General features: G+C 38.0%; 3 protein-coding genes across 4 annotated transcripts; all 3 read right to left on the reverse strand.

Moving 5' to 3' along the window:
- Nucleotides 1-501: 501 nt before the first annotated feature.
- On the reverse strand, nucleotides 502-5,390 carry rpl13 (ribosomal protein L13). The gene is made up of 6 exons (XM_080028189.1): nucleotides 5,347-5,390; nucleotides 4,762-4,879; nucleotides 2,957-3,098; nucleotides 1,833-2,006; nucleotides 1,006-1,062; nucleotides 502-704 (listed from the first exon to the last, which is right to left on the reverse strand). Exons 2-6 carry the CDS (start codon nucleotides 4,863-4,865, stop codon nucleotides 546-548), a joined length of 636 nt encoding a protein of 211 aa, XP_079884315.1. The 5' UTR covers nucleotides 4,866-4,879; nucleotides 5,347-5,390; the 3' UTR covers nucleotides 502-545.
- A 2,963-nt stretch (nucleotides 5,391-8,353) lies between these two features.
- gcshb (glycine cleavage system protein H (aminomethyl carrier), b) lies at nucleotides 8,354-12,045 on the reverse strand. The gene is made up of 5 exons (XM_080033185.1): nucleotides 11,800-12,045; nucleotides 10,318-10,397; nucleotides 9,099-9,162; nucleotides 8,879-9,010; nucleotides 8,354-8,747 (listed from the first exon to the last, which is right to left on the reverse strand). Exons 1-5 carry the CDS (start codon nucleotides 11,948-11,950, stop codon nucleotides 8,650-8,652), a joined length of 525 nt encoding a protein of 174 aa, XP_079889311.1. The 5' UTR covers nucleotides 11,951-12,045; the 3' UTR covers nucleotides 8,354-8,649.
- A 4,374-nt stretch (nucleotides 12,046-16,419) lies between these two features.
- kars1 (lysyl-tRNA synthetase 1) lies at nucleotides 16,420-23,849 on the reverse strand. Of its 2 annotated transcripts, XM_080027974.1 has the most exons (15): nucleotides 23,790-23,849; nucleotides 22,856-23,023; nucleotides 22,434-22,578; nucleotides 22,156-22,321; nucleotides 21,962-22,055; nucleotides 21,615-21,801; nucleotides 20,049-20,174; nucleotides 19,725-19,844; nucleotides 19,354-19,516; nucleotides 18,342-18,515; nucleotides 18,064-18,149; nucleotides 17,886-17,971; nucleotides 17,671-17,797; nucleotides 17,416-17,559; nucleotides 16,420-16,874 (listed from the first exon to the last, which is right to left on the reverse strand). In XM_080027974.1, the coding sequence occupies exons 2-15, from the start codon at nucleotides 22,993-22,995 to the stop codon at nucleotides 16,797-16,799; spliced, it is 1,836 nt and encodes a 611-aa protein (XP_079884100.1). In that variant the 5' UTR covers nucleotides 22,996-23,023; nucleotides 23,790-23,849; the 3' UTR covers nucleotides 16,420-16,796. The 2 variants fall into 2 exon arrangements, with proteins under 2 accessions (XP_079884100.1, XP_079884101.1); XM_080027975.1 differs by lacking the exon at nucleotides 22,856-23,023 and having other exon boundaries at nucleotides 23,790-23,844.
- Nucleotides 23,850-24,159: the final 310 nt, after the last annotated feature.

Here is a 24,159-nt window from a genome sequence, read left to right on the forward strand (position 1 = left end):
TGTTTTCACAAGCAATTGAACAGGTGTACCTAATAAAGTGGCCGGTTAGTGTATATCATGGACCTATAAAGAGGTGTACACCTTTAACCACATAGTAAGAAAAGGACAGGTGTTATTACATCTGGTGAAGCCATTGTGCAAACTGCCTCACTGTTGACACTTGAATGGAGACATGGTCTCTAGTAACATGCTTTGTTCCCATTAACCTTTGTTATTTTAAATTTTGTTCACTGCTCTCAAAGCAAAATTATGGTAAATAATTACATTCCAATAAGTTTTAATGTATTTACACTGAATGTGCTAGGAGAAGCTATGTGAAACCAACAATTCAACAATTTTTTTTCTCTAAAGATCTATATGGATACCTGTAAATGGACAAGTTGTTGCGTTTGTACTATCTTCAAGCATCTTTTCCCACGTCTGTTGCGTGATATATTCCATTCTCCTTATCTATGACTACACCATGAAAACAAGATCATAATCACGACATTTTAACATAGATCTTTTTGATTACTTTATTTTGCAAAGTTCCATATTGACTATTATTACTTCTTCTTTTCCACGTCCTGCTCTGCAGCCTCCTTTGCTCTCTTGGCGCGGATGCCGAAGAGACGAGCATTGGCACGGGCCATACGCAGGCTGGCGAAAGCCTTGAAGTTCTTCTCATCCTCAGAGATGACCCTGGCCTTCTCCTTCTTGTGTACCTGTAGGAGAATAAAACAATAGTTACAACATACAACACTTCACCAATTGCTTAACAATTTTATCATCCATTTTTTTTAAATAGAAGTCCTTTTTGGGACAAGCAATTTGCCTTTCCAGTTTGATTTCAAGAAGCAGTCATCAGAAAATAGGTTCAAATGTTTCATCAATGAAATACAGAGATTCCGGAGATTTGTCATCATCTGACTGCTAGTATGTGGAAAAAACTGATTTGTATATAGATGTATGTTTAATAAGTGTCACATTAGGTTCTAAAGGAGTGTTGAAGGAATTCAAACTTACATTTCTGATGGGCATGACTGGACCGCCGAGCTGAGTGGCCATCTTCAGTTCCTCCTCCTGCAAAGATAAACAGTTAAAGTCAACTGGGACCAAAAAAACATCTTGCTTGGTTACACTCACCAAGAGGCAAATCTCACAATTATTTGAGCGATGAAATTAAAAATTTTACTTTTAAGAGTAAGCGTGTCCTAAAATGTGTTTCTTCTATCATTGTTCCGATTGACCATACAGTGGATTTTTGCAAGTGTCTGTGACCTCTGGTCCTCTGACTTTTTTTCCCCACTAACAAAATTAAAATTTGTTTACACACTGGCAAATTAATTTTCAGATTTGATTAAAAAAGTTCCTAACACATCTAATAACCAATAAAATAGCATTCAGAATGCAAATTATGATCTTTCACTGAAGGTACGCTGCTGTAAAAAAACAAGATTCAGATCAGCTAACAGTGTGATTCAGAGGAGCAAGTGTAATCTCTAGACTGCACTTAGAAAAGTACAATGATAAACATGTTTATTTCCTTTCAAATTAAATCTTTCAAATGCTGAGAAGTAATTTTTAGCGGGTTATTTGAATGTTTACACAATACTTTTACACGATTAATTATATTTCACAAGACAGAGCAACAGTAAACAAACACTGGGCTCTTGTACTTGAGAAATGGCTCACTGTTATCTTTGTTCACCGTTTTAACTCTTGTCTTTCTCAAGAAAATTAACCAATCAAAAAAAGCTTATTAAAATATATCAAATGCTTTACTAAAGAATGAGTTTCTTTAAATATTTTGTTATGGACTATGCAAAAAAAACAACAACACCACCACTTACAGTGCTGTCTCCCTTCTTAGGAGCAGACGCCTTCCTGGGGAACAGGATGAGTTTGGAGCGGTACTCCTTCAGACGCTGCACGTTGGCCTGAAGAGATTCTGTGGATCTGTTGCGACGGCGAGAGTCAACAGAGATGCCGATGGTGCGGGCTGTCTTTTTGTGGATGCCAGCTGCCTATGGGGTGAGCAGAGCATATTGGAGGGTTTTACAAACACTTTTGATTTATTGTACATGACATGATAAAAGATACTGATGACCAATGAGACATTCAATTTTGTTTACCATTTTGCACAACAAAAGTCAGTCATCAGAGAATAGGTTCAAAGTATTCATCAAGTAAATACAGAGATTCCGGAGATTTATCATCATCTGACTGCTGTGATGCAAAACACATAAGCTGGTTCTTATATTTCTGAACATCTGCCAACAGTAACTGATGGCTACTCCTTTTGAATGACAGAAATTCTGCAAACTCACAGCTCACTATTTAAGGTCACACTGCACATGGCATGTGCATGCAAATTACACCCCATTAATGAATCCAATAATTTGTCTCACACTTTTCTTATTTCTATTACATTTTAGTTGCCAGGAATATTTTACCATTTTATGGCATACTGTAAACTAAAAGATATACTTAAAAAAAATGAATCACATTTCTGTCCAACTTCAAGTTAACAACAAATAGGAGTACATGTTCGGAGGTGATACACATAGGCAAACATTTAGCTTCCCTCCCACTGAATCAAGGTATATAGGAGCAAAGATGAGGCAGTTTGGCAAGAATATTCAGTCTTTGAGCTGCACTTGGAAGTCTTCTACAGCTATTGACTTTTTGGTTGGATGAGAAGCAGCAGTTGAGCCTATCCTGCCTGACATCCAGTTATCAATAGCATTTTCTGACATGGAGGTCAATAGTGTTCAGTCAAGCTGACATACAAATATATATTTCCCCTGGCAAGCAATAATAAACACAACAAATATTCTTTTACTTTTCCCGTTCAAAAAAATGTATTGGGGACAACGTTGCAGTTTCTTTTTAACGTTAATGGTGTGAAATTGGTGAATAATGTTTCCCACATTATAAATATATAATATTTACAGACAACTAGAAAAAAAATTACCTTCAGTTCCTCCAGGGTAAAGCCACGTCCGGCACGAACCTTGGTGTGGTATCTGATCGTGGGACACCTAACCTGTGGCCTCAATGGTCCAGCCACAGGACGGGGAGCAATAAGACGGGCCTTAGCCTGACGAGCCTTTCGCCTAGAAAATAAGATGTCTTAGTTATAATTCAGCGACCATGAAGCGCCCCTTCAGTCCAAGTTATTATACAAGTCTGTTTTCATATCTTCCTAATACTAATAATTCTAATAATTCTAAATACAGACAAAACCAAATATATGTGTTTCTCCAGAGCAAGAACTACAAATTTGAATGATTTTAATATTTTTACAAATAATGGATTTTTAATTGAAAGAGTCACAGAGTACAAATATCTTGGCATCTGGTTAGATGATAAACTCACTTTTAATTTTCATATAAAAAATCTTGTTCGTCGACTACGACAAAAAATTGGCTATTTTTATAGGAACAAAACCACCTTCCCTTTATTTAGTAGGAAAAGGATTATTGAAGCAGTTTTCATGTCTGTCCTTGATTACGGTGATGTGGTTTACCGGCATGCATCACATTCATGTCTTAAACTCCTGGACTCTGTTTTTCACTCTGCTTTAAGGTTCATCACAGGAGATGCTTATGACACACACCATTGTCTTTTATATGAAAAGGTTGGGTGGTCCTCCCTTAAAGAGAGACGTGACGCACATTGGCATATTTTAATTTACAAAGCCTTGACCGGGAAGCTTCCTCGTTATTTAACTGAATTGCTGCAAATCTCAGATGGGCTTTATCAGACCCGCTCCACTGACATGCTTATGCTTTATGTCCCACAAGCCCGGTCTGAGCTAGGAAAGACAGCTTTTAGCTTCAGTGCCCCTGACTCCTGGAACAACTTACAGCAACAAATTAAACTAAATAACTTCATATCCTTTAACCAATTTAAACAAACTATTTTAAATCTGCCAAACTCTACCTGTAACAGTTTTAATTAGGCTATATCGTACTCTCACCCATTTAATTTTAATTGCTACCACTTAATTTCACCACTGTGTAAATGTTTCAATTGTTTTTCTCTTCACCTGTTGTGTATTTGATGTATTTGCGTTGAATATTGTTAATGTATTGTTGTTTTTCCTTTGAATTTGTTTGAACTCGACGTCATTGAAAATGAGGGTCACCCCTCAATTGGTCTCTTGAGGATAAATAAAAGTTAAATGAAATGAAATGAAAAATTGTTTCCACTGCATGTCTACAATGATACAATTGTAAAGTGATTGCATTACTTCGTGATGGACCATTATTGATGTAAAAGCTATAGTATAGCTTTAGCATTGTCCTATTTTTTCATTTAATTTTTATTTCCATGAGATCAATTGAAGGGTGACCCTCATTTGCCATGATGTCGAGACATTTAAAAACATGCAGGAATTTCAAAGCAGGATCATCAATATATTACTACCCTGCCTGGACTTTTCCCAGTCAGTCTTTAATACATTTACTTAGTCGCTTTGAAACTCCTGCTATATTCAAACAGTGAAGCTAAAAAGCAGTTGAGGACATGAGACCTTTATTATGAAGCAAGGTAAACATGGCCAGGATATCTTTGTATCCTAGCATGACTAAACTTAACCATCACTTCCAGGATAAGCGGTACCAATCTTTGCAAATCTCCTTGCCCAGCAATTTATATAATAGGTTGCTAATGTCTGCAGTAGCTCAAAATCATGATGCCAACAAAGATTATCTGTGCTGGTAGACATTTTAGCTTAAGTTAGCATTTGCCAGTGGAGCACCAGGCGCTTCTTACCTGCGGATCTTCCTGGCTGGCTGGTTAAACCAGGTGCGTACCCTTGTCTGCCAATCTTTGTGGAAGTGGGGATTCAGGAGCATTCCATTCCGGCTAGGGGCCATGGCTGCCTACTTCCCTGCAAACACAGCGTGGCAAACGGGCATGAGCAGGGTGTCATGCCGGCACACCAACAGTCCTCACGGGGCTACATCTGAGATGGTAAGCTAGCAGGCTAATGAGGTTAACTACCTCGTTTTGATAAAACATTACTAATTGGAGGCTGACAAATGCAATGACTACTACGCTTTAGCATTTACACATTCGTTATGTATGCTCACTTGCATTTTGTGGGACAATATTAAAAACACGTTGGTACTTAAGTCTGGCTAAAACAGCAATGCTAACAAACGCCACTTGAACAGGGTTCATAGCTTTAACAAATGTTTTGCAGGATTTCAACGAGCAAACCTGTAACAATAATCACCTTGTTTCAAAGGTGACAAAACACACTATTTAAGGTTGTCACTTAAAGGTAAAAATGTCCATAAAATACCAAGGATTAAGGTAGATTGTTTTTAATTTTGTAGAGAAAAATGATCATACCTACGAGGGAGGAAAATGGCCGAAAGGAAAAAGGAAGTCGTAATGCCGGGCATTGTGGGATATGTGTCAGCCAGCCAATTATCAAACAGAAATACTCAGACACAGGAACACGCTCTTAAAATAAGTCTTATTTATTTTTTATGTTTTAAAATAAGTCGTTTATCTGCCACTGTGGCATCCCAGGTAAACGACCTATTTTTAATAGATACAAAATAATATAAGATAAACCTCATTTTCATCCAAGCAAACAAGGAGTTTGATTTTTTTTTCATTGCTCTCAAAATGCAACACAGGAACTAGAACAACACAGCTGAAGAAAGTAGGCTATAGGCTTCTATTATGTAGACTACAAGTATAAAATCACCAATGACCAAACACAGAATAAATAAAATGTCTCATAAAAGGGTTTCTGTAAGTTGTAAACAAAACAAATAGTGCAAAGAAAATAAATCTTGGGTTTACATGGAGTGGATTTAGTAGGCTTTAAATATAATAATAATAATAATAATAATAATAATAATAATAATAATAATAATAATAATAATAATAATAATAATAATAATAATAATAATAATAATAATAATAATAATAATAATAATAATAATAGTACTAATAGTACTACTAATAATATATTTAAATATCTATAGGCCTGAACATGGGATTTGTTTCATTGTATGTTGTGATGGTGCAGTGTTTGTTTGTGTGCGTTGTGAAAAAAAGAAAAAAATACAATAAATATAGCTAATGTGAAAAAAATATCTATAGGCCTGCCGTGCATGATTTATTAACAGTAAAAGTGCATGATGATGTACAGCCATATGTAAATAATAATGATAATATTAAATACATTTAAAAAATCAAAAAAGCATTTTAGACTGTATAAATAAAAAAACTGTAGGCCTACCGAAAGTAAGTGGATGTGCTCGAGGTTATAATTGGCATGTATTACATACATTGCTCTGTAACACCTACTAGTGTAGAAAAGTTTGAACATGTGACATGCCCTGCTGACCCAGGACACATCACACCACATTTGACTTGCAAGCTTATGTTTTGCATTATTTCATGATTTAATTTTGTGTTCATCGATGTTTGATACTGTATGTTTTTGTAAAATACAATTAGAAGTTAAGATGGCCCCTAGATGTCTAGCACCTTTTATCCAGTCAGCAGCAGGCTTGGCAGGCCACATCTTGTTACTATTATGCTAACATTACAGGCTTCAACTTGAATCACATACAATTTTTCTAGTTAGCCAGCATATATCGACAACTACTGTATGATAGCAAGGTGTATCTGCAAGTATGTGGATGTATTTGGAAAAGCTCAAATACTGTAAACTTTCTAACTGGTTATTTCTATGTGTTCAATACTAGTCTAAAAAGATGATATGTGTAATGGGTATTACTTACCACACAGACTGACATATGAGCTCAATAAAACTGTCACAAAAAAACAGCAGATCATGGATTACAAAGGTGGACGACAAACCACACACCCGGGCTGTAAAGCCGCCCCAAAGCCGGTCTCTGTTTGAAGTTACTGTTAGCATTTCTGGTTGGAGAGCCTAAGGTTATAGCCAACTGTACAGATGACCTGATCATGTTTATGATGTTGTGTTGCTCTTAATCCAAGTCCTTTCATTCTTATATTAAATGGTATTGTGGTTATTCTCTGGTCGGTAAGACCGGGGGCAATTTTCAAGTCAGGATCCAGCAGACTATTGTCTGTTAATCCATCCATGAAAACAGGGGCTTACGACAACTCATCCCATTATATGTAAATACGTGGTTGACTGTCAGAACCTGACCTGGCAAAGATTTTTTTAATTATTATTATGTGCTCCTTGTACCGCTTTCTTATAACCCTGAAACTTAAATTTACTTTGATTGGAATAATTTAGGCTTGAAATAAGTACACTTTTATTCATATCACCTTCTCCCCCCTGCTTGTTCGTCTATGACATGAGTCTTTCCCTTGTTAAACAGCATGCAAGTGCAATAAAAAAACATGTCTTCTGAGACTTCAATAATCAGAGTTTGTGCCTTGAAAGTCATCACTTTAAGTACAGGTTGTAAAAAAATATGTTTTTTTTTATCAAGAGGAGCATTTAATTTGAATGCACACAGCACTGTTGAAACATGTATTAAAAGGTGGCTGTGTGATGGTTCAGGTGTTCAGAATGGTGAACATGGTTGATCTCCTAAATCTCCCCATTTGTGATAGTTGAAACTGAGTGTATTCACAAGTGATCAAGCACCTGCCGTATGAGAATAACTGACTTTATCTATATCCATATTCCATGTCACATGAATACATATTGCTTTATTCTGTGTGCAGTTCTGCTATGCTTGGCCCTGTCTCAATCATTGATTGGATATAAGGTCTGAACATGTACTGTATATCTCAGTGTTGGCATGAGTCAGTGTGTCATCTGTGAACACATTCAAGGGACTATGAGGGAATTTAAGAAGAGATAATTATGTCTAGATCAGTAAATAATATAAAATTGGTTATAAAATAAAATAAAATTACTTAGTCTTTTATTATTTAGCTGAAGTGTTGAATGATAGGATGAACTAGAGGTGAAAATAATTTGTATTCTCAGTGAATTTAAACACACTTGACTTTATTTCCATTAGTTCTTGCCAGTAAGAACAATTACTGAGAGAGCCTGAGAGTCACCAACTCTAAACCCCTGCTTCATTAATCATTGATCAACTAGCTCCTGCAATCTTTGCTCCTATCTTCACCTGAGGGCAAAGGTCAAGGTGTGTGGAACTACAATCAACCAAAATAAGTTGCATGCTGTGTCAGCACCATAGTCTATGGTCAGCACATGTGCAGCAACATCATATGAACATGTGAACCGTTTACAACACATAAAAAATTGAAAATGCAATGGTGACATCTTGACACCAAATTCCTGTGTGTGTACTGTAGTCGAAAATAATGTGATTTTATTTCCATTTTTCTCACAGACAAAAGCAAACAAGTAAAACTATCACATGATTGTCAGGTCGAATGTAAGGAGGACCACTTTTTATTAAAAGGAATTTGATATGGCAATTACACTTTTAAAAAAAAAAGATCGGTAGTATTTTATTTGACAGTTTAAGTTGCTTTTAACTAAACAAAATCTAACCTCCTAAAGTGTTATTGAGGATTAAAAATGATTTTGAAAGCACCACTCCAGTATCAAAATAAATACCACAGATAAGAACAGGGTGTCGCAGAAGATGTTAGGAACCCTGTCGGCTAATCTTTGATTGCACTTACATTACAAAACGGTAGGTTTTCAATTTATTCTTCAAGTGACTTGATAAAGGAATCATACGCTGCTTGATCCATAAGGCCATCCATTTCTTCAGGCTTTTCGATCGTCATTTTGATTAGCCACCCTGAAACGTAAGAGTTCTTATCTTAAAAAGGCCAAACATTTGTACACGTTTTCATGAACAAGCTGGGAGAGATTTATGGAAATGACTTTAACAAATGTGCTGGAAAAGAACAGTGACTGTAAAGCATTTACCCTCTGCATAGCAGGCTTTATTCACCATCCCAGGATTCTCTGACAGCTCTGTGTTGATTTCAGTTACTTCTCCTGTCAGCGGTGAGTACAGCTCACTGGCAGCCTTTACGCTTTCCAATGCACCAAACTCCTCTTCATGACACACAAAAACAATGGGACATATATCATACTGCTGCACTTAATTACTCACAAAAATGTGCAGTGTACTCCAGGCTCTTACCAACTTGTTCAAGTCTTTGGCCAACTTCAGGGAGTCCGCAGTATACCACATCACCTAGCGCTTCCTAAAATTAACAAAAAACTTAAATTGGAATAAGCTACATAAAAGTATTATATTTAAAAAAAAAAGCTGTAAAAGCAATAATCTAATCATTTCTTAAATGCAGTTATGTGTATTCTGTAGTTGTCAGTGTAAACAAATACCATGAAAAGAGTAAAACCAAAAAGGAATTAGTCGGTCTTGCATCCCTTTATGACTTTCCCGGCCTGACAGCGGCTCTCAACCATTAGTTTCTACTGAAAATGGTGATCTTTACTTCAAAGCAATAATAATACCTTTAAACAGCTGGGCGCTGTAGTACTATCGGTGTAGACACAATAAGAAGTCCCTTGTTTTGACTTTCACACTGTGGCAACCCACACACAATATCCTAAGCTCACTGCTACAGAAAAAGTGATTGTCCATAGCTCAATCATAAAGTACAGCTAATCACAGACGTCCTGATCAACGCTGATTTGACGCAGACAAGTGAGACACATTTTTCTCCTGTTTATTCATACACAATGCACTGCAATAGTGGTACCCTGGGATAACAGATCTCATCTGAACTTCTAATAGTGCTGCCTTAGGCATATATACACATTTAAACAGACTTACAGAGAGCTATGTGTTTCTTAACTCTGTTGAACCATGTTCTGTGCATACATCTTAACGACTTTGCAACATCTGCAAACAGCCCACCTTTCCTAAGGTGCTGTGGGTGCACATGGTCAAATGTCTGTTAAAGACCACATTCCAAAGTACAGTATATAAGTGCAAAAGGATAAAAGTCCACACTTTGCTCAGACATAATTGCATCCACGATTTATTAGCATTTCTGTCTGAATTCAGTGGTGATATGAGGGGCTAATAAATATTAACGGATGGCAGTAAAAACACTGCAAAGAGGCAGTATCAGTCTGACATTCAGATGACATTGGCGACTTGGGAGGCAATTCAGGGGTCCTGAACACAGCTAAAGCGTACACATTAGAGAACTCAGATTTTCTGCACACCACAGCTGTTCTGTGCTAATCAATAGTCTCAAACAACGGTCATAAAACAGTAAATTAGCGTTTGCTAAAGTTCAAGTGCTACAGGTGAGAACAAAGTGCATTAATGAATACATTGTCTGGACCATAAATCAATGATTAGTAAGAAGACCGACCCAACAACCTACCTGAGCATAATTGCTGATACCAACTGTGCCGATTCCACCCTCCACTCGCACCCACTCATGCTTATCTGTGAACTTCAGGGCTGCAGAGAGAACAAGGGAATAGTTTAGAATAGGTGGTTTGGAACAGATTAATTAATTTACAACAATAAACTATGAATCTGTATAAAGCATGATACAAACATAAAAGTTGTAGAGAAAAAGAAAATGGATGGATGGATGAATCTTGTGAAATACATAGGAAAGCCACTCTCAAAGCACGTAATCTAGATGTCCAAAGAACACTTTGCTGTACTATGGACCAACGTGGAAGAGTATAGGCTTATGCAACACCATGTGCTGGCAATTAGAAATAGAAAAGCTGCAGTTCACTGATTGTAATGAGACAAATGCAGAAACTGACATGTCCTAATCACAAGATTTTTGCAGGGGCAGTTTTGGATCCAGACGTTTGACAGAAAGAGGATGCAAACAAGACGCATGGTCAAACAGCATGTGGTTACAGTAGGTCAGATCTGCAATAGAAAAGAGGGTATGCTGCCATCCTTATAATACCCTGAGGGAAAGAACCTCATGCCTTAACACTTTCCAGTGTTGACGTCAGACCATGCAGAAAAATACGGGTTTGAACCAGATTGTAAACTGTGCTCGGTGCTGATGCATGGCAGAGTAGAGCTCAGTCAGTCCAGAGAGCTGAGTTCCCCTGCTGCTATTAAACAGGATGAGTGCCTTAAAAATAGGCGTTGACATGTCATAGTGTGGTGTCTGTGAAAGACACATTAAATGGAAGCAGCAAGTATGAGGAAATAGTCCAATTGCTGAAAATGTAGATCACATGACATTCACAACATTTCCCAGCTATTTGTGTGGCACTTACCCAAGATTGTGGGTGACTTGTTGTCGAATAAGCAGTTTAGGCTTGTGCACGAGATATTGGTAGGCTAATCTGTGGTTTAGGATAATTAATTAAAATCAAAATAAGGAGCGTGTGGTATCCCATTGACAAATAGGGAGGGAGGGCAGGAAGCCTTATTGTGTCTACTTCAACCAATAAAACGTGGCTGCTTCTCTCATGTGTTATGGGTTGGAAAGGCTACTTTTCCTACTCGCGTGATTTTCATTATGCGTTTTGTAAAGCATTGTTGGAGAGAACTAAGAATTCTTCTTTCCCACCACTGCTTGATTAGCCTTATTGTGCACATGTCAAATATAATAACTTGTTACATTTCTGTAGGCGTTTCGCGTACTGAGGCAGACAGACAACCAACCCTGAGTTAAAATCAAACTTTCGGCAGAGCATTCCTCTGCTCCACTGTGTCAGAGAGAAACAAACTGCGTGACTTTTGCTTTTTGCTTCGCTCATCGCAGACAGTTAGGAATGTGTGCACATAGTGGCTAAGTAACGTAACAGCTCCGTATTAGATCAGCTTTGTGATTTGTGTTTTGTTTGTTTAATTATTATTTATTTATTTTATTTTATTTTACCTGTGGACAGGGCCGAGGTCGTGCTCAGCGTCCGCGGAGAGCCGCTCCTCCACAGCAGCCGAGTGGCCGGGATCTGCGCTGCGGACGAGAGTTGTGGCAGCCTGGGAGAAAAGTTTGCGGAGAGGCACCGCAGCGCCACTTTCATCGCCATCTTCACTCCGTGTGTGTCGAAACTATTAACGAGGGCCGAAAGGGCTCCACTATACACTTGCCCGCGGGAGCGCGCACCATCCCACTGTTCTGCGGGCTCCCGCAGGGAAAGTGGGCAGGCGGTGTGTGTGTAGGGGGAGGAGGGTGATTCAAAGCCAAGTCCATGGTGTCCAAAAAAGTATAATAAAACAATTGGACTGTATCATAAGATTAATTTTCGTGGCTTAAGTAAACGTAATTGTACTGTTAAATTAATATGGCCTAAAAGTTTTAGAAATAGGCTAAAAGTCAATTGAACATTCTAATTGAGTGAACTTATAAAAGTATGGCCCTATTAGCAATATAATGTAGCCAGGGCCGACGGACTGCGGGGGAAAGTGCGACAGTCACGGGGGGCCCAAGGCAGAGGGGGGCCCATCAGAAAAAAATAAATATATATATATTTTTTTTTAGCTGAATGTGGGGCCCCGATCTTCGAAGGCCCTGAACAATGCCATTCCAAAAAAAGAAATAATTGACTGGCTCATGATAGGCCCCTGACCCTTGCAAGGAGATCAGGGGCCTGCGCATGACTAAGGCATGTGTGCGGGAGAGTAAGCAGGAGCAAGCCGACATTGAATTGAACTGGTGGCGAAAATAAACGCAGCGATGTTTCTATGGGGATATTTAGCTGTACAGATATAAGTGCTGGCAAAGCTAGAACAGTTTAAGACTCCACATCACTGTGGAAACACAACCTATCTATCAGCTCAGACAGCGCAAAGAAAAGTCAGATGAATACATGAGAGTGATGGCCCCTGCAAGTTTCAGTAAGTTTAAAGAAGTGCCACACTGTTACTGTCTTTGAAATGCATTTAGACATTTTAAGGGGAAAACACATTGTATTTATTATTTCAACTATTGAGTTATTTGTAGAACAGCATGCTAGTGTAGGCCAACAAGATTTACTTTTTGAATTTTCAATGCTGCTTTATTTTTATGTTTTAAATTGGGAAAGACATGTTCCAAAACGACCTGTATTTAAAAAGAAATCAAGCAAGTAGGCTAATAATAACCATTAATGAATTATAGGCTATCGCATCACAGTAGGCCTATTGTCCACAATAATCACAGCCCCCATCCATAAAGGAACTTTAAAAAGTTGAATTTGCACTTGTTGTGCATACACAAGTGTATGGTCTATTATTTGTATTTAGTGTGTCTGCATAGCATTGCACCAAAACAGTAGAAGTTTTCTTTAATTGTGTTTTGTACTGTAATTTTACCTGCATATAGCAAACAAAATTGCACAACTGTAAGGTCAGTGTCTGTTGTGTTTTTGTATTCAAATAAACAGTTGTTTATTTCTATAGTGCGCATTGGCATCTTTGAGCAAAATACCCCCAAAATTTTTAACCTGACAAGCCAATCATAACCAGTCAATACATGGGCAATTCTTCAACTAGGTAGCTACTACTTTTGGTGTTGAAAGTTTTAGAAAATGTAATAAATATTTTGAGAAATGTATTGATATGTTTCAGTTCTCCATCTTGTGGAGAAACATTTCCTGATAGTGGACAAGCTAAAATTATTTAAATAATATATAATTTTTGCCATCTTGTTCTAACAACCAGAGGAAATCGTCATTTCCAACACACTGCAAACATTTGCTTTTTGAACAAAACTATGAACTTAGCCTGTTTTTTCAAAATATGTAATGTAGTTCCACAGACAGATGTGACCCAGATGTACAAAATTAATTTATTTTCAAGGTTTTAAAGATAATATTTTCCCACTGTGAAGATGCAAATCTACTTGAGCTATTCCACTGAAGTCTTTCAATCAATTTCTTACATGGCACAATCATGATTTTTCTAAATCAGTATAGTTTAATTGTAACAATAGCTGAGCAATTCCAAAAATCATTAAAAAAATTATGCTATTTTGTTGTTATTTATGATTTTTACTTCAAAATATGTGCTGTGTTGGTAATGGCTGTGTGTTGGAAATGACAGAATGTGTTGGAAATGACATGTGACAAACAGTAATGTTGAACAATGTGTATGTGAATGAGCTAATAACATGTTTTTCGTAACTCTTTAACTTATTATGCATATTTTCTAGTAATATAAGCCAAATGAAAAGCATTTTTAACAACGCCATTGTCATTTCCAACACAGTCATTTCCAACACAGTCCCTTCATCACTTTAAAGCTCCCATATTATACACTTTTCGGTTCTATTATACACCATATTATATGGTCTTAGTGGTCCCTAATACGTTTTTCTTCAATTGTTTGCTGAAAAAAACTTTCAGATAATTTATTGTACTATGCTGATGTTCAGCTAATCTCACAATGGCCTATTTTTTAAAAAGAGCTGCAGCTCCCCTCGTAAATATACAATCTCTGAGCTGCTCCCGCCCCCTGTCCGGAAGCGAAGCCAGATACGCCTCGCCCTCTGTCTGTCAGGGCCGTGGACCAATAAGAAATAGGGGTGTGGGCTGCACAGTGGAAGCTTCTGGCTTTCCAGTTTGTGAGGTCAGAAGAGGGGAAAATTCTGACTGGAGTATATTGGGGGGGAGGGGTGGGGGTTTCAGAAAGGGGGAGAGTGAGAACAGGAGAGATTGTTATTTTCTTTAATATTTTGGCAGTCTCTAGGCACACTGTGGACCCATGGATATGTTAGAACACATTTAAAAAGTGCATTTAGCATAATATGTGACCTTTAAAAAGTGTTGGAAATGACATTTTGTCATATTATTTTAAATATCTCTTATTATATCAGCTTGAAAAAGTCCTTTTTAGAGTAAGCATTAAATGTACTCAAACATACACAATATAAAATGGTTATTTTCTTATTCTTTTATAATTTAAAGGAAATATGAGTTGTTTGGAAATGACAATTAGCACATTATTGATTTGGCCAACCATTACCTTGACTTCTACGGTTGTCTGTTCACTCCATGGAGCTGAATTTCTCGTCTAGCCATGTGCTCTACTGTCAAATGACTATGCTGTGATCACATAGTACACAAACCTATAAGAAACCATCCATAATGCACATTTTGTTCAGTGTGTTGGAAATGACGGTAAAATCAAGGGACAGGTGTTCTTGTCGTGAAATAATACATAAATTACCAATATTTCTAACAACACAGGATATAACTAATTCAAATAGACTTTTTTGTATTATTAAATGTTTAAAGTAATATTATATCAATATTTATTTTTACAATTAAGAAGTGTTGAATGTCAAAAACCAAACCATGGGACAAAGGAGGTATAGCCAAAACCACATATAAAACGCAACTTTTTATATAATAAAAATATTGCCTGATCTGCTATTTATTTTTTATAGTCATTTTGGTTTAAATTAAGTGAGACAACATTTAAAAATAGAACATGTGCTTTTGTTTTCTTTCTGTCTGCCAAGGACACAAAAGTATGACCTAGTTGAATTACCCACATAACAAAAAGTTATATGGACAATATATAGCCTAGCACATATATTTTTATTTTGTGTTTAGAACCATTGTTCACTTGACCAGCATCCTGGTCAAACTGACTGAGCCAAAGTATTAGTATTTTACAAGTGCAGCACCGACTTCTCACAACACTTGACTGGGTTTTTTCTTGAGTGTCAAAGGAACAGATTGAGGCGGTATGGATCCTGGATCAGACGGTCAAGTTTTCTTTTTTTTGCAATTGCAAATGTAACAGATAAGTACAGGTCAGATTGGTCACCCTCACCGAGCCACGTCGACCAATCAGATTGTTGAGTTGTGAGACCTTCATCTCATAACGGCTCTATACTGCAGAATCCTCTTTCCCTTGACCACAGACTGACTTCCAGCCACAGTTGCCAAAAGGAGGAAAATAAGTAGCCACAGGGAAAAAGCGAGACCCCCTACAAATCCTTAAAGGCCTTGAGCAAGAAACCAAACAGCTTGTGTCGGCCCCTAATGCTGGTTGATGCTCTGTCTTAACACCTAGCGGTCTAAAAAGCGGTAGATGGAGGATATTAAGATTAAACTGGTGACCCCCAAGCCTGGACATGAGACACCCAATAGGATCCCAATTAAAAAATTACCCTTTTATGTTGCACTTTTATGGAGTGAAAACATAACTTTTTTTCTTTATACAGAGTTTAGAGTTCTAAATATGATTTATTTAATTTTTTAGGGGCTGCCTGTTGTGCAAATGTTTTGCTCATTCAAACCTTTGTTTTGTAAACAGACCACAAACATACAAATGTAGATTCATACACTTTATTCAGTCATACCCATATGTTAAACATCTTGGTAGACAAATATTGAAATTGTGGTGTCCCTCTTGAAAAATCTCAGACAAGGAATACGAGCAGACCTGCTAAAAACAAGATGAATATACTGAGAACACGCAAATATTAAAAAGGTGCTTGAGCTTCGTCGTTATGTGGTGCATCTACTCAGTATCTGGTAGCCAGAATCAAGCTCCATTTGAAGTAATCTCTAAGTATATGCAAATGTATTTTATTCAGGTCAACATACAACAGCAGGTCACACATGACTTCCTGATCAAATACCATCCATTTATCTTCTGGATGACAATGAGGATTACAATATCTCCTTAGATTCAAACAAGCAAATATGATCAGAAAAGTCTTAAGAAATACAAACGGGGAACAAAAAAAATCTTTCTTCATCGTTTACCAATCAAGTGTGTAACTTAGACAAGATGATTCTCTTCAATGACAGTAAGGAGCATACAGACTTAACGATGATAACAGACAAAAACCGGCAGGCCCCACTGATGACCACAGTGGGATAAAGGCTCTTAATCCATACAGATCCTTGCAGAGATCTAAAAACAGGAGCGGTCATGTCATTAAACAGATGTGCCCTCTGTGGGTGCTGCCGTCTTGTTGTTGTCATCAGGCTTCATGGCTGGGAAAAGCAACACCTCCTGTGAAAGAACAAGCGGTCAGTTGGGGACAGAGAAGGCCGCTCATGTGCATGCAGCATACAGTGCAAGGACTTTGTTTTCTTGATGATGTGACCCCTTTAACCCATTGTTCTTTGTATCTCTAACCATGTGTTCTTCTGTTTTAGCGAAAGGTCCTGATAGGACAATGCATTGAAGGAAGGAATATGTAGTCAAATATGCAACAAGTTGATTTGGTAATAAGTCGTATTACTGTAATTAGTAACATTTAAATAATTCCTTTACTAAAAATGGTTATGTCTATTAATACTTTTTTTTGAAGGAAACATTTACGGTTATAGTTTTAAACTGAATATTGTGAACACATTGGCAGTAATGTTTAAGTGAGTAGCAAGGTACATGTTGCTGCCAGAACCTTTTGCTACACCTTTTGCCAACATCCTTTAATCGCAGGACAAATCCGATCAGAAAACACTCGTATATTGAAGAAAATCAATCACCTAATTTGTCATATAGGTATAAAGGACTATAGAGAGTGACATAATTCATAAGACCGCTTTACCTTGATGTTGTTGGAGTTAGTTAGGAACATGGTGAGACGGTCGATGCCCATCCCCCAGCCGGCAGTTGGTGGCAGACCGTATTCCAATGCTGTGCAGAAGGTCTCGTCGATGAACATGGCTTCCACATCTCCCTCGGCTTTGGACTGAAAAAAAAAATATCAAATTCAGATTGATAACATGCACAAATACACACCTTCGCTTGGATAGAAGTAAGGAGCCTGAACTTTCAGGTAATGAGAAAATTGTAAACAAACCTTGGCTTGCTGCTCGAAAAGCTCCCGCTGTCTGATCGGATCATTCAACTCAGTGTAAGCATTGCATACTTCCTTCTTCATCACAAAGAGCTCAAAACGCTCCGTTAGTCCTTTCTGCGATCGGTGCCTGTGACAGTTGAATACGTGTCAGAATGAACCTGAGCATGACATTTTTTTACATGATAAATATAAAACTGGAACAAGGCTTTTCTCACCATTTCGCTAAGGGACTCATGATCTGAGGATGATCACAAATGAATGTGGGGTTGATACAGGTGACCTCAAGGTAATCTCCAACCAACTGTAGAGGTAAAAAAAAAACAGTAATTACTTAAGACCTCAAAGTAAAAAAAACAACAACGCTAAAACAGATGATGTGCATGGATACAACACCTTGTCAAGGAGGCGGGCAGTGGTTCTGGGTGGAGGACATTCCACTCCTTTCGCTGCACACAGTTCGTCAAAGAATTTGCGAGTCTCTGAAGACAAAAGCGTGAAAGAAAAAAGGTAAAAGAGAAATAAAAAACTAATGATGAAGTGTTGCTGAAAAATAAACCCTACATTTGTGAAGGAGTAAGTGTGAGAGAGATGGAGGAAGAGAAAGTCACGGGGGGTGGAGGGGATGCGGTTTTACTAATTCAAATCTCTACATTTGATTTTCAGATTCTCACCGGCACTGTCGTAGCTGTCAGTAGGAGGAAATTTGACTCCCATTAGCTTCTCCAGGTCATGTGTCATGCTCAATCTTCTGAATGGTGGAGTGAAGTCAATCTCTTGGGCCGGTCCCTCTGGACCGTCAGGGTGATAAGCCACCTTGTATCCTCCGGTGATATGCTTCACCATTCCTGAAAAACAAATAGAAGAAACCACTGATAAGGAGAGCGGTTTTCCTATTGGTTCAATGTGCATTTCAAGTGTAGGAGAAGTGACCAAACTAGAACACAAAAAGGAATTGGAGCTCTGTTTAATTCATATTTTAAATAACACAATATATTAATTGTGCTAGTGTCATCCTCAATGACACGTCTGTATACATTGCATGCTATTAGGTCAACTGCCAATCAGCTCATTTCTGACCCCCATTTCACTTATTGCATCTCATCTGATGTAACAGAATCATGCTGTCATGGTCACTCTTCTGAATGGCTCTTCTGAAAAACACACAGACTCTCTTTGCATTGGAGTTTCCAAGGCAACACTTCCCCTCAGGTTTTTCCCTGCCCAAACAAGCTCTACCAGTCAAACATTTTAGTTCATACATGTTTAGGTAAGGATTTAAGTCTGCTAATCCTCCAGCCGAAAGTTAGAGCAAGGCTGAGGAATGGCACCTGTACTATTCATTTTGTATTTTTGCCTTCTGGATAACCGTTATCCCTCTGACAACCACATAGCTATTGTACAACAACATTGAGTGAATCAAATTGAATGTCATTATGACACACAGCAATACAATAGGACAGAACCATGATGTACAGTTGTAGTAGTATAGTATTTATTCAGAGTTAAATTTTCTGACTGAATGCATCTGGACAGATTTTTTCTTCAAAGAAATATAAAGAAAAGCTCAATGTGAGAGTGTTTTTAAAGAACCTAATTCATATTAATTTGCCCTTCGAAGCTTATTCAAATTGTTTTTAAACAGCACACCCAACTGGACATAATGTTGACTGTGTTGTCACAAACCTGAGAGTAGTTTCTCTGTAATTTCCATCAAGTCATAGTAATCTGCATATGCCATGTAGAATTCACAGGTGGTGAACTCCGGATTATGAGTGAGATCGATGCCTTCATTCCTGAACTGACGACCGATCTCATACACTCTGTCTATTCCACCAACCACAAGCATCTGTGGGAAAGACACGAGGTCAAACTTACATTTTGACACATTTTAGAAATGTAACAAAACCTAACAATTAAAAGTTAAAGTGAAGTTGAAGTGTACTAAAACATCAATGCATCTCTTTACAACATATTTACAGACAGGGCATCAAATTGTTACAATATATTTAGCAATCCAATATATATATATCGATTACTGGTAGGGGATAAATTACCTTGTGGTAGAGCTCAGGCGCAATTCTCATGAACAGGTTCATATCCAGCTCATTGTGGTAAGTTACAAATGGACGGGCAACTGCTCCACCAGGAATAAGGTTCATCATTGGTGTTTCAATCTAAAGTAACAACAAACATGATCCAGCTCAATACACAGACTTATTTTAACTGCCTCAAAAGTGTAACAATTGTACACACTATATAAGAGTATTCTTCTAAAATCCCTATTAAGTCAAATATACTGTATATATAGACAAAAACCTTTCTAGCCAATCATAAGACTTGAAAAGTACTGCTCAACTGATTAGTTGTCCAATTCCTACCTCCAAAAATCCCAGCTGGTCCAGGAAGTTGCGCAGGTATGTGATGATTTTGGAGCGAGTTATAAACTTCTGCCTCACGTAGTCATTGAGAATCAGATCAAGGTATCGCTGGCGGAATCGTGTTTCCTTTGAGAGAATGGGTATATTGTATTGAGAAAAAGAAATGCTTCAACACTGGTTATTGCTGTTGTTATAATGATGGAAAAGTGAATTCCTCTTATCAATGACGACAGTGAGCAAATTTACAACACTTTTTTTTGACATTACAAATCAGGGACGGCTGATATTCTTGACACTTCTGCAAGAATCTGTGGGCTCATTCTTAAGTCACAAGACTGGAATCTTCCTTTCAGGCTTCATACTTTATGTGATCAACCTTTCTCACGAGGCAATGTTGACTTGTCATAGCAGGAACAACAGGGTGTTAGGATGATAAGGATGATAATTATGGTTCTATCAAATTTTAGGCACTGCATGTTAAGCAGTGTGTACAAGAGAGGATATACTTGTTATGTCACTGTACATGGCAGGCAACGCCTAATTTAGAAGCAGTCATTTGCCATTATGTGTTCAGGGAGTAAAGTAGAGCTGCAACGATTAATCGACGAATCGATTATTAAAATAATCGCCAACTATTTTGATAATCGATTAATCGTTTCGAGTCATTTTTTAATAAAAAATGTCCAAATTCTCTGATTTCAGCTTCTCAAATGTGAATATTTTCTGGTTTCTTTAATCCTCTTATGACGGTAAACTGAAATATCTGTGTGTTTTGGACATAACGATACATTTGAGGATGTCAACATGGGCTTTGGAAAATTGATCAACATTTTTCACCATTTTCTGACATTTTACGGGCCAAAACACTGATCAATTAATAATCTATTAATCGAGAAAATAATCGACAGATTAATCGATTATCAAAATAATCGTTAGTTGCAGCCCTAGATTAAAGAGAACAACTAAAAACAATGCAACAATAGTAATGAATTGTTGTGCACTGGACCGCAAAAACATATTAAAAAATAATTCAAGTAAGCATTATGTCCAACGTTCCACCAGGAGAAAAGATAAGGTACATAAAACAACGCGTTTAAAATGTTTTATCTACGATATTGCAGCTCAGTGCTTCTATTCAAGCAATGTGTTGGTTTGTTTTTGCCCCTCAGTGAAGTTAAGGAGGTGGTAGGTATATAGTACAGTAGAATAGATGTCTTTTCTCCAAGCTCATCTTCAAAAGCACATCTTTCACACTGTTAACCTTTGAGAAACACTGCCCTTAATGCAAAGCAAATAGTAAGACATAACAAATGCTTCTACTTTTGCCTCGTTTCCACTGACCGCTACAGTTCAGTATGGTACTGTATGGTATGGTTTGGTACGGAACAGTGACCCAGCTCTGGCTTGCATTTCCACAGCTGACAGTGCCATGCCGGACCGTACCAGTTGAGTGAAAACGAAGCATTTGAGGTGTCAAATATTATCTTCGATATGTTGTGTTTGCAGAAAGAAAGACAAAAGAGCAGGGTTTCTCTCACTAACTTAGATAATCATGGTGGGCAATACCTTGTCTTTGAGGCCAAAGTGAAGGTGAGGCAACATGTGCAAACATGGTGACAGCAGGGTCAACTCGATGGGAATCACACTCAACTCTCCCTTTTTTGTCTTCCCGGGGTTACCACGGACGCCGATGATATCACCACGTCGCAGTTTGTTGTTGATGGCCACAAAGGCCTCCTCAGACTTGTAGCTCCTGATATGGTAGAAGATGATATAAAGAAATTAAAGGTTATATACAATAATTAACCAACTGTCCTAGTATCCAAATGGAGTAAAGCAATTTGTTGGAGGTGCTGGACTTACAGTGTATGTATATATTTTAAAATATTTTTACCATGGCTGTCATTCTGTACCTTGAGTTTGCCATAACCTGCAACTTGACGCCTTCACCTCGCAGGTCGTAGAAAATCAGCTTGGCTCCAGAAGCCCTCTTGGCGTGGACACGGCCTGCCAAGCGAAACTTATGTTTAACAGGGGTTTACTCTTGGATATGACTTTATATATGAAATATCAAATGAATTTTAAGATTATAGAATATCCCTTGTACCTGATACGTTGAGAACAACATCAGTCAGCTGGTCTCCAGGCTGTAGATAGTTGTATTTCTCGATGAACTCCGTGAGTGACAAGTCTACTTGATACTTGTGTGGGTACGGGTCCTCGGCTGTGCCCTTCAGCTCTTGGATGGCCTGGGAACGGATCTTGAAGTATTGCTATGTTGTAGGGAAACAGATGATTGTATTTGTTATACAAAGATCAAAACATTAAGTGCCTAATAATAGGTGAAGAAGAGTACAATAGAGTGACCATAGAAAAAAAACTCACATTTGGGTCGAGCGTCTCCTCATCCAATCCACAGGCATTTTCAGCTCCATTGTCACTGGATTCCTTCTTTTGCTCCACAAGCTCTTTGACCTTAGCTTCTTTCTCAGCCGCCTTCTTATCAGCTTTCATTCGCCTCTTGAGCTCACTGATAAGAAAGAATGGAGTAAAGAGTCATCTGTTAGGAGTTTGCTGTTAATGATGCAACTTCTTTTGATGGAGGTTCAAAATGTCGAAACTAAACTGCACACTACGATGGAATTTATTGTTGGTGTATGGAGTAAAATAACAAGACAAGGTTCATCACGCTATTAATGACATAGATGTACAACAAAACAAATCAGGCGGAAAGGGAAAGGGGACCACATTTGCTCCGGTGACAAAAGGTTGGTTGTTTTTCTCACTGGAATGGAAAAGCCACCAACCTTTTGACACCTCTCCAGCGGTTGCCGTAAATTTGAGCTGGGACTGCAGCTGTACATGGGGGTGCCCATTTTAAGCACTGTCCCCTGACCCCAAAGGCTTGGCACAGCTGCTGCCTGGCTGACCTGACCAGACACAGCATGCTGAGCTACCACAGTCAGCGAACACACCTGAGAAAAATAGATATATATTTGTGTATAGCATTAAGAAAATGCTGTCATTGGCCCACCAGGCAAATCCACTAGACTGCACTAAGAGCCTCGCCAGAGCACTTAATCCAGTCCAATTGATATTGACTAAAATAAACAGACTTAATTTTCAGGGAATTCGGTTCCTGATTAGTTTTACTTTTGGTTAGCCAGAAAGATGTATCAAAGCTAACATAACGTTAGTGCTGCTAGCAGGTAACGTTAAAGCAAAGTCAAGACGAACGAAGGACAACGTAGTCCTAGAACCTGTTTTGACGTTTTGATATGCATCAAATATTTGTGAACAAAGTGCCCTGATTCATAAAAAGTCTGCAATTAAATAGCTTATCACAAACAATAACACTTATATCCGATATAAAGAAAACGAAACAAAACCAGTAGCATACGAAGACACGATCAAAGCATGCACGACATTTATTTGAGGGTATTTTGGTTTTTGTAGTTTTACTGATTAGTAAAAGGCACTCTCGTGTTCGGCTCCGGATCACGTTCAGAACTACAACTACCAGGGACGCAAACGAACTGAATCCTGGGATGTGTATGTTTGAGGCGGCTCTCCATATGGGAACCTCACTTCTCTATCATCATCTGTACTGATGCAACATTTAGTCATACAGATAAAAGCCAAAATGAACTGCTTGAAAAAATAAATGATTGCAGGACAATTACAAAGCGCGTGAGGCGTCGAGACAGGTTCAAACGCAATGAAAGAAAATAATAAGCTCACTTTTTGCTGAGTTTCCCGTCGTCCGCCGCTGTCACGTCAGCCATGTTGGAGATAGGCGCTCCGAAAGAACTGCGGACGCGCACGCGCAGCAAAAACGCGATACCTTGGTGGTGCATTTGGGTGACTTTAAAAAAACAGTACACCCAAAACTATCAAGAAGAAAACAAAAGTAGCACACAGCAGACTGTTTCTGAATTACAAACATTTTTTTTAAAATGGCAACTGTTCAACAATGATCAACAATATGCAGCTTCGCCGAAACTAATTTTTGAGGATGATTTCTGATAAAAATTGGGAAAAAGCAATAATGATATTAGACTTTCCTATGTTTCTGTTGGTGGATTTTAGGGGCTGCATTTCTTACGACTGC

Source organism: Ammodytes marinus, assembly GCF_949987685.1.
Source record: "Ammodytes marinus genome assembly, chromosome: 1".
NCBI classification, from domain to species: domain Eukaryota; kingdom Metazoa; phylum Chordata; class Actinopteri; order Uranoscopiformes; family Ammodytidae; genus Ammodytes; species Ammodytes marinus.

Excerpts from the sequence above, each read along its gene's own strand:
- rpl13 (XM_080028189.1), bottom strand. The coding sequence starts at position 4,865 with ATGGCCCCTAGCCGGAATGGAATGCTCCTGAATCCCCACTTCCACAAA. Across the intron at positions 3,099-4,761 it reads CCAGCCAGGAAGATCCGCAG|GCGAAAGGCTCGTCAGGCTA; the intron begins GTAAGAAGCGCC and ends CTTATTTTCTAG. Across the intron at positions 705-1,005 it reads CAGTCATGCCCATCAGAAAT|GTACACAAGAAGGAGAAGGC; the intron begins GTAAGTTTGAAT and ends ATTCTCCTACAG.
- gcshb (XM_080033185.1), bottom strand. The coding sequence starts at position 11,950 with ATGGCGATGAAAGTGGCGCTGCGGTGCCTCTCCGCAAACTTTTCTCCC. Across the intron at positions 10,398-11,799 it reads GACCTCGGCCCTGTCCACAG|CCCTGAAGTTCACAGATAAG; the intron begins GTAAAATAAAAT and ends TTCTCTCTGCAG. Across the intron at positions 9,011-9,098 it reads CCAAAGACTTGAACAAGTTG|AGGAGTTTGGTGCATTGGAA; the intron begins GTAAGAGCCTGG and ends TGTGTCATGAAG.
- kars1 (XM_080027974.1), bottom strand. The coding sequence starts at position 22,995 with ATGCTGTGTCTGGTCAGGTCAGCCAGGCAGCAGCTGTGCCAAGCCTTT. Across the intron at positions 22,579-22,855 it reads CGCTGGAGAGGTGTCAAAAG|TGAGCTCAAGAGGCGAATGA; the intron begins GTTGGTGGCTTT and ends CTTTCTTATCAG. Across the intron at positions 17,972-18,063 it reads CTGCCCGCCTCCTTGACAAG|TTGGTTGGAGATTACCTTGA; the intron begins GTGTTGTATCCA and ends TTACCTCTACAG.